At 33.6% G+C, this 9,757-nt stretch overlaps 1 protein-coding gene across 1 annotated transcript in view; it reads right to left on the minus strand.

The window, feature by feature from the left end:
- The window catches only part of LOC107453909 (ras-related protein Rab-35-like), a 12,449-nt gene extending 3,657 nt beyond the window's left edge, over nucleotides 1–8,792 (minus strand). Inside the window, exons 1-5 of the mRNA XM_016070926.3 lie at nucleotides 8,546–8,792; nucleotides 5,904–5,954; nucleotides 3,935–4,058; nucleotides 3,738–3,862; nucleotides 1,090–1,220 (exon numbers count right to left, since the gene is read on the minus strand). Coding sequence (XP_015926412.1) covers nucleotides 1,090–1,220; nucleotides 3,738–3,862; nucleotides 3,935–4,058; nucleotides 5,904–5,954; nucleotides 8,546–8,600 — 486 coding nt within the window. The 5' untranslated portion in view covers nucleotides 8,601–8,792. The remainder of the gene's footprint in view (nucleotides 1–1,089; nucleotides 1,221–3,737; nucleotides 3,863–3,934; nucleotides 4,059–5,903; nucleotides 5,955–8,545) is intronic.
- Between the last annotated feature and the right edge of the window lie 965 nt (nucleotides 8,793–9,757).

A 9,757-nucleotide genomic window follows, 5' to 3' on the forward strand; every position in this document is an offset into this window, starting at 1 on the left:
CCTAATTGTTCTTTTTCAGCAGCGCCATATATATAGAGAGAGAGAGAGAGAGAGAGAGAGAAAGAGAGAGAGAGAGAGACCATTCCGTTCCTACATTCTCACAGGCTAGTTAGAGTGTGACAGTAAAATACTTCTAAATGTTATGTATTTTTTTAGTAAAAAATAAATCATTTGATGCAGTTTAGTTTGTCATTATTGATTTTGTTTCAAAGTTTTTGATTTTTTGTCTATTAGTCTATTATTATTTATTCCATGACTACGAAGAAACGAACTGGTTATCAGGGAGAGATGCATTATAATAAAGACGATTCTGCGATTTCTACTTTTCTTAACGCTAGTATATATTTTTTAACAAAATGATCTTTTCATCCTAAATCAAGCCGATACATCACTTCTGTATATTATCCAACATTTTTAAATATGCATAAATTTTTGAATATAACTGATACGATATTTCTCGCTTATCCGTTTAATTTCAAAACTATTTTACTTTTACACGTTGACTGCCGCACGCGTTTGCAGTGATATCTCCTTCAGGCCTCGGCTAAGTACTCCCACCGATATTTTAATAATGCGAGTCTCTGGTGGTCACAAGAATAATATCTCGCTCAGTTTGCATCCACTGTATCATATCTGTTTATTTGTGTCCGCTTCTGCTTCTCGCCACTTTACACCATTAGTTAGAATCTTTGCAGAGTAAAGAGGAGTATTTACCCTAATTCGTTGAAATTTTTTAAAGAAAAATGGAAAACTTATTTCTTAGTAAGTCAAATTGCAGTGAACAAGAAAACTTTTACGAGGCACACAATATTTTTCTTAATAAACCCATTTTTGTATTACGTTTATAACAATTCAATAGTTTGTTACTTCTTGTAAAATATCTTTTCAAATACATACGAATATCCTTCGCACGTTGTCAAATAAGCGTCACTCCAATACGGGTGACGCTGCCCGATCAGATACTCTGCTGTCACCTGAATATGGGTGACGCTTCCTGATCAGAAACTTTGCTGTTACCAGAATATGGTTGACGTGGCAGTCAACGCGTTAATAATGTAATGTAGAGTTTGTATATTGAAAATGTGTTACCGTGGCGACATTCCCTCCAGTTTTGGCGCTGATGAGGAAATGATTATTGGCGTAACCCAACTCGTAGATGAATGGCTGTATTTCTTCTTCTGTCAGCTTATCACTGGATTTTGAATCCCATTTATTGCCCACTTGGAGAGAAAAAGAATGATTATTTACAAACAATTACAAATTAACTGATACAGAATACAATAAATAAAAATGGTCGCGTAATGGAATGCTTCACTTTTCAAACTATAAACTTTTTTTATTTATTTAATACCAGATCTATATAAACCATCGCTATCGTTTTAGAAAGAGCTTGGGATGCCACCGGAGACTATTTTTGTAAAAAGTAGTAGAGACTCAATTTACTTTTATTTATTTGTTATCTTTTAAAATATTCAATTGTATGTACCACTATGACTTACATTTCATAGTATTCATATACAAAAATTTTTTGCAATTACTTTCAGTAGTATAAATTAACACTAAAATGATGTACGAAGTTGTCGATTTTGATTTCTTTTAATAAGCATTTGAATTTTATGAGTGTGCACTTTTTGTATTTTTAGTCACCCGTGGCAATCTCGAAAGGTTAATTGATAAAGTCTCTTTTATTTCCTCTAAGAAATTAAGTACATCGAAAATACGTAAATAACATCAATGTTCTCTCGGGGGAGCCTGTAACCCCTAGAGAGCGCGTCCCCAGGTGGCGGATCGGGGAATGCCTCCATCGGCTAATACCTTTGGGTGGTAGGAGGGAAATAAAATACCTCCCGCGGACCAACAGGCAGAAGTCCAACCTCTTCGTAGGCTCTGGCAACCCCCCTCCTCATGATGTTTTCAAATGTGTGTGCGAATAATCCCCTTCTGTTTGACAGGGCCATCAGAGAAAAAATTCACCTTAAACCCGAAGACTGTCTTATCAGAAACGAAACTCCCGCTATTGGAGTTGTTCCAGAGAATACGACAATCTGTCTAGAACTCATCGAGCCCTGCTCGAAAAAAGACCACGCGAATAAACTCAAGGAAATTGGGATGAAAACTATCGACTCTCTATCTGGCCTCAATCATGTCAGGGCTTTTACTGATGGATCTTCTGACTCCACCTTCACCAACGGAGGTGCGGGAGTGGTACTGCTCCTTCCTGATGATCAAAGACGAGAATTCGCAACTGGTGCTGGAAAAATCGCATCTAATTTTACAGCAGAATTGATAGCCATTTCTACGGCTATCGAAACGTACATCAATCTTGAACCTTCGGAGCAGCTTAGTGGTATCACCATCTTCAGCGACTGCAGGTCTGCCTTACAGGCCCTCAGCAAAGGTACCTCAAGCCTTGTCCTGAATATCATAGAACAACTTGGACAACTTCAGCGCCTCCGGAAAAATTGCTTCTTGCAGTGGATTCCCGCCCATGTGAACCTAGAGTTTAATGAAATAGCTGATTCCTTGGCTAAAAATGCCAGAGATCTAAATCAAAACTCAATCCCAACCACGTTGGCAGATGCAAATGCTTATGCAAAATCAAGACTATTCACCCCTTTAAAAATCAAAGCCCACGATCAAATAACTAATCTTGACATCGATAGGAAGACAGCCACTACTCTCATCAGACTAAGAACAAAACATCATAAAAACATGAAAATTTCTACAGATAAGACTAGAAAATATCAAAACTGTGGCAACTGTCTTAATGTGGAACTGACACCATATCATGTTTTTAACTGCCCTGCAGTCGCTGCAGGCCTTCACCTCTTAAACTACCCCACAGAAGAGGATTTGTATTCTTTTAATGCCATAGAAATAACAAAAACTATTCAAGCACACCATGAAATATGATTCTATAGAGGATACGACACCAACCAACCAACATCAATGTTTCCTCTCCGTGTAACGCAAATAGGGGTTAGTTCAGTCAAAACGTCCTCCACGAAGGCAAATTTCTCTCAATACTAGATCGAAGAGTTCCCTTGTCCTCTGGATTCAGTTCAAAATTACAAGGCTGCGGAGTTGAACATTAGTAGTCGTAAACCCGAAAAATTTAGTCTGCTGTTTAGCGACAGTTATAAAAATTTACGAAAAGGAAAGCGTTTAGAGAAGGTAGGTAGATACTTTATCTATGTCGCACTAGAGCTGCATAATGGGCTATTGACGACAGTCTGGGAAACATCCCTGAGGATGATCCGAAGACATGCCAAAGACATGCGATCGCTCTGCAGAGGGGAAGGCTCCCCTGCTTTGGTAGCTTGATGATCTGTGTGCAAAGTCGAGCACTTTATGGCAAAGCAGTTTAATGAGGGCCAATACCGCTCATCCTCGATCCCTACGCAGGCTGATCAAAGCATTCACCCTCCCGCTTACTGATCGCAGCCTGACCCTACTTACTGACTGATGCTTGATTTCGGTGTTCTACTGGGAACCGTGTCTTTACGATCAGTCCACTGCAGAAACGGAGAAAAGTAGGTGAGATTTATAGTATCATTTATGACAACATAAAAAAAACTTTGCCAAAAAATATCTTGAGTATTAATTTTTTCGAAGAAACATTTTTGTTGTTGTTGTTGTGTTAATTACTTGAATAATAGCGTGAGGAATAAGAGTTAAAATTAGTTTATCTAATAATGCTGTAAAAAAATAATTACTTGTACGATATATCAGCTTACCAATGACAATGGGTAAATGTCCGCAAATATGCTTCAATTCTTGAGTCCATTTCGGGAGGGCGTAGAGTGTATGCTTCTGCGTCACATCATACACAATAATCGCTCCGTGCGCCCCGTGGTAAAACCTGTACGGACATGTACGTGTATTAAAATTCAGAATCTAGAGATATAAATAAAAGGTAATGTGATGCACTCACGATTTAGTGATAGATTTAAACTTCTCTTGGCCAGCCGTGTCCCAGATCATTAATTTGGTAAGTTGTCCCCTGAATTCGCGATATACTGGTCTGTAGTCCACACCGATAGTAGGAGGAACATTCTCTGCAATCAGAAAAAATGGCTGTTCTTGCACTATTGTAATAATGATATGAAATGCAAACAAAAGACAACATAGATCAAACCTTAATATCACAAGCTTCGATAGAAAAGACGCATTTCATGTTCTAATAACAAAACAACCTATACATGATGATGTAAAAACTTCATTTACTTTAAATAAATATGAAGATGGTAAGAAATGTCGAAAGGTTTCGAGCGCTGAAAAATGGGAGCATCTTGTAAAGACTCGTCAGTCGTGAATGAGTAAATTAAATTGATTTGAAACAGAAAACGTAAAGTTACCAAAGAAATTCGTAAAATAAAGGTGAAAAACAAAACTGAAAAGAAAAAGAAAGAAAAACGCAGTGGTCGAGAGAGGCTAATCTGGTCGGTGCGCATTTCGAAGCGGTATGGAGAGGAATGGATAAAAAATCGTGAATTAGAGAATTTTATTGTTTCATTCATATGTCCTCATTCCTTGTTGACAACATGAGTTCTTCGATTCCTTCTCACAGAGCTTGGGCATTATGACCTGATTTGTCTCTCTTTGTCACTGCGGTTTTTCCAATTTTGTTCCTTCGTCTTTATTTTATAAATTTCTATGACAACTTTACCTTTTCTCTTTGAAATAACTTTTAATTTCCTCATCCTCGTCTGGCGAGTTTTTGAATGGTCACCTACTTTTTTAACACTCATGGCGACTTTTCTTACCATCTTCTTATTTTTTGAAACTAATGAAGTTTTTATGTCATTCATTATATTTTTGTTTTGTGATGATTCGTTTAATAAAATAACCGTTTTTATCGAATACGTTTCTCACACGTTCTCGATGACGAATTTTTGGAAAATTTTCATATGATTTCTCTGCACTTCAATTTCCTGAAAAGTGAATAAAGTTAATAAACTGTTAGATACCAAATTTCCAAACTTTTCTTTGCTTTGAAGTTAAAAACATGAGTCAATAAACAATCATCAAATTTTTATTCTGAGTTTGCTCAAAGTAAATAAGAAAAAATATTGCTCACGTTTAAAATGTATTATTATCTGACTATGATACCAAAAATCTTACTGTGCTGAGTTTAAAAACAGATGAATCATAAAAAATTAATTTATGTAAAGATAATACTAAGCTCAGGCCAAGTAAAAAAAAAGTGTTAATTATTAAAATGTATTCTCAGGTACTTAGAATGTTTTAAGGTTTACAATCCGAGTTTTCAAAGATTCGTCATGGAAATAATATGCAGTTTCTATGAAACTGCTTAAAAAATATTTTTATGAAAAGCTCATCAATTTTTTTTCCAAGTAAGGTTTTGTTACCTTCTGTTTCGAATGAATAATACACGTTATCAGAAAATACACACGTCATTTTTTTCCAAGTATTTTGTGATGATTATCTAATTGAAAAATCCTTAAGAGTTTAAAAAAAAAACTTGTTGGAAGCAATTGTTTATTGGAATTGATTTTTTCTGGCTCGAAGATTGCATATATTTTATTTTTGCCTTGATAAAGAATATTTTACAATGTCGTGTCTGAGAATGATTTTCGATTCAAAGCATTTTGACCCAAACTTTTCTGTCAAATATAAAGACCGACTACATTAAATATATTTCATAGTCCAATATCATAAGGATTGCTTTTATGTTTTTTTCCTTAATACATGTTTTCTTTAATTTAACTTTAGTTTTTATCGAGCACAGAAAAATTTTTATCACACATAAAAGAAATATTTGATAGAGAAAGCTCATTCTTCTACGAATTCTATATTGCTAACATTCTTTGCAAAAGTTTTTGAATCAATAATTTAAACTCTTTTTTTTAAAAACAGGAGAAAAAAAAACTTTCACAAACCTGAAAACCTATCGTCAGCATACCTTTGAAGGAGACAACTTTTTCCAACCACTAAAAAATGGACAAAATTATTTTTCATATAATTTAAGTTCAAATAAAATTGACAAAAGCAAAGTTTTTTTTGTACTTTTAATGGCATATTATAAAGACAAGTGTAGAAATAAAGGAAAAACAGAAAAGCAAAAACAAAATAACAATGAACCAATGTAATAATAAAATAATAATGGAAAATGAAATATAGTCAGTCTACAGTATAGTTCGTAGAATCTAATTAGAGTCCTAGTATTTTTCCCTAAGAGCGGGAAAATAAAGCAAGTGAAGCATCTCCTCTATCATTGGGTACTTTCACTTTACTTATGTCCACTCATGTGACCTATGACGTCAGCATCGGCTGATCGTTTATCAGCAAGATGGCGTGTTAAAGTTAAGCTAAGTTTTTCCACATAAGTTAGAATGAACGTGAAGTTGATTAAATACAGCGCTGTATCGTACAACAAATTTGCTGAAGTATAATCCTTTCTCGTCTACGTCTTTTACTTGACTTGGATTTATTATTTGTTTTTGTATTCTATTGTAACCTTAATTTTGTTTTGTGTACCTGGCAATTTCGATTCGTAATTAGTTTGTTTCTACATGGTTTCGTGTCTATCTTTGTGTAAATGTATAGTGAAAGAATTGAAATCTTAGTGAGAGAATTTTTGTGACAGAATATAAAATGCGTTTATGAAGAGAATTGATGCTGAACGGGCTTGGCTTACTCGAAATAGAATAGAAAGAAGAGTTGCTAACATAAACAAATGCCACTTTTCAACAACCCATCAGGATCGAGATACCCATACTACGTCACTTGTAGGTATCCCAATAGCAACAATGCAACTTGGAACACTGTTTATCGAAGGCAAATGTTTTAATAGAAGAAAGCATCTAGAAGAATATCTTAAAGGAGTCTCAAATTTATTTAAAAAAAAATCTAAATCAATAATACCTATTATTAAGATAATTATTAAATAAATTTTTTTATTAATGTAAGTGAATTTTTATCTCAAACTAATTTAATTCTTTTGAACCTCGAAACGCATAGAGAATTTTCTTTAGATAAAAAAACAACAACAACAATTTTTTCTCTTTTGTTTGAGGCAAAAAATTTTAAAATTAATGAAACTGTTAAAATTAATGTAATAAAATGTTTGAAAACATTTGTGAATTTCTGTTCAGTTGTTTTTCAAAATCTTTTTTAATTCAAGCCCTTAATCCATTCCTTCCCATTTTTGTCATCCACATATTATCAGTGATATTATGAACACTGCTTGATTTATAAGGTAGGTAGGTAAGTAGGGGAGAGTGGGGTCAATTGTAACAGGGTACGATTGTAACAGAACAAAAATTTCGAGTGTCGGGTTCTGGATTTGGTTCCTAGGTGGCACACAAGGTGTATTTAATTAATCTACATGTACAGCCCTGCTGGCAACCATTTTTATGTACTTTTGAAAGAGTTACATCACAAAAGATATTTTCACGCTACGTAAGTACTTTTTATGGTATTAGAATATTATATTGCAACAAAGTAATTTTGTTTAAACAAATAAAAATTATAAACCGAATATGTAAGTGGACACCTTAATTAACATTTCAAAAAAAAAAAAGATTAGTTTTGTTAATTAACTAGCATTGTTTTTAACGAATGAAGCTGAAATGGCGTCTTGAGGACGATTGTAACAATAAGTAAAGGGACAATTGTAACAGCTGAAAATAAAATTCATAACTTCAATTGCAATTGTTTAACCCCTTAGGTCCCATTTCTTATGCTTACAAACCATTACTTAACTCTTTAAGAGCCACCAATAGTTTCCTGTATCATTTATATCGGGGGCGAAGTTGAACACTTCACGATAGAACGAGGGCCGATACCGCGCTCTCTCGGTCCCTATGCAGGCTGCTTGTCACGCTTACTGACTACAGTAAGTGATTTCGAAGTTCTACTGGGGTCTTTACGATCGGTACACTTGATCCTACATAATATTTTATGTGGGGTAATTAGGATGATGTTATGATTTTGTATATAAATTGCGAATCGGAAAATAATTTGTTGACTGATGTATGGTGTATTGGTATTCTTGGACATGAGGAATGAAATTATAGCCCTAGGCATAAGATCGTTATGAATTATATTGACACTGTTTGTGGGTAAACAAAAAATGTATTTTATATAAACAGACAGAAACTGGTAATAAACAGAAAATGTGATTTATTTCCGGGATTGAAATAAGGGATATTTTAAAAGCGATGCTCTTCAGGTATGAAGCATAGAATCAATGAAAGAATGGAAGGCTTTTTCTTTTATTGCTTTCCGGCTGCTGCATTATATTAGGGGGTGATATGGTTTTAGAGGCCCTTTCACCAAGATTAATCTAAATATGTTCGATTGGGCTCATATCCAGGCAACATGCTGACTAATCTAATCCAAGAATTTCTTTATTGTAAAGGTGAAACATATTCGAACATTTCAATTCTATTTTACAGGAGATCAACTCCTTGTTACTTTTTATTTCTAGAAATATGTCAGCCTCATAAAACTTAAAAAGTCTTTAAGGATAATTAATAAAATCAAAGAAACAGTAATGAAAGAAATGGTAGTCACTTACTTGCATCTCCAAGAATCAAAATCTTGAAAACTACTTTCGGGTTATTAGCTGTCATATTTAATTACATTATCACCAAAACCGATTCATTTAAAAAGAAATAATTATTAAAATTAGAACTCCAATATTCTCACAAAAGTTATTTGCACTGAATGTAGAATTTACCTGATTTTGTAATCAGAAACCACATCACTAAAAACTATTTTTGAGTATAGAGAATAAAAGAAAAATGAACTGATTGATTAAGAACAAAGGGTTCCTCGTTTGATCAGATTTATCAATTTTAGATAACGGAGATAATCTCTGACATTTCAACCATGTAACTTCTGTATGTCGGAAGAAATATTACATGTTCGGAAAGATAAACTGATTCGACGTTTTACACTTTTCTGTTATTTCTGAATCAACGATAAAAATATAGTTGATTAGTGATCGTCGTTGAATTATATAATATTGAAGATGACTAACAGTGGACATGTGTTTTTTTCGGCGGTGAATGTGAGTCATCTTGATAAATGTTTATTACTTAAAAATATTTTATGATGGCAATGTTATGAGAGATAAAATAGTTTATCTATGCTAATAAAAATTCAACAATGCTTGTTTTTAATAAAATTCCTCGTTGTGCCATAAGCAGACGTATTAGTTATAAATATTATTTGAAAGATTAGGATAAATAAAATAACATTTTTTAAAAGTAGTTCAATAGCATTTATTGAAAAAATTTATCCAACTTAGGCATTGAGATTGAATTTTTTGGCTTGTCTTGTTTTAGATGGCGGTCTTCGAGGTTACTTACAAGTGATAAGAAAAACTGTAACTGAGTTGATGATCAAAGAAAGATAACATTTCCTTTAGTCAATAAATCTTTTATTATCTGAAATACAAACTTCCCTTTAACCGACTTATTTAGTTATTATTAAAATAAATAGTATAACAGTATTATGCAAACTGCAAGTATTTTGGGAAACTAAAATCGGCCACTTCTTCTTGGTGTTTACCTAGTAATGTGGTATACAAATAGAAGATAAGTAGGAGAAGAATAGAGAAACCTTCGAGAAGATGAATAGAGAAACCAGTGGTCGGAAGTAGTGAGCTTCTAGAAGAAAAACTACTCTGCTTGCTACTTTTTTTTTCTGTAGTTTGTAGTGAGTTACTTTTTAAAAGAAGTAGTGTAGTTTGTAGTGCGCATGCAAAAAACAGTAGTTTGAAGAG

This window comes from Parasteatoda tepidariorum, chromosome 6 (genome assembly GCF_043381705.1).
Source record: "Parasteatoda tepidariorum isolate YZ-2023 chromosome 6, CAS_Ptep_4.0, whole genome shotgun sequence".
NCBI lineage: Eukaryota > Metazoa > Arthropoda > Arachnida > Araneae > Theridiidae > Parasteatoda > Parasteatoda tepidariorum.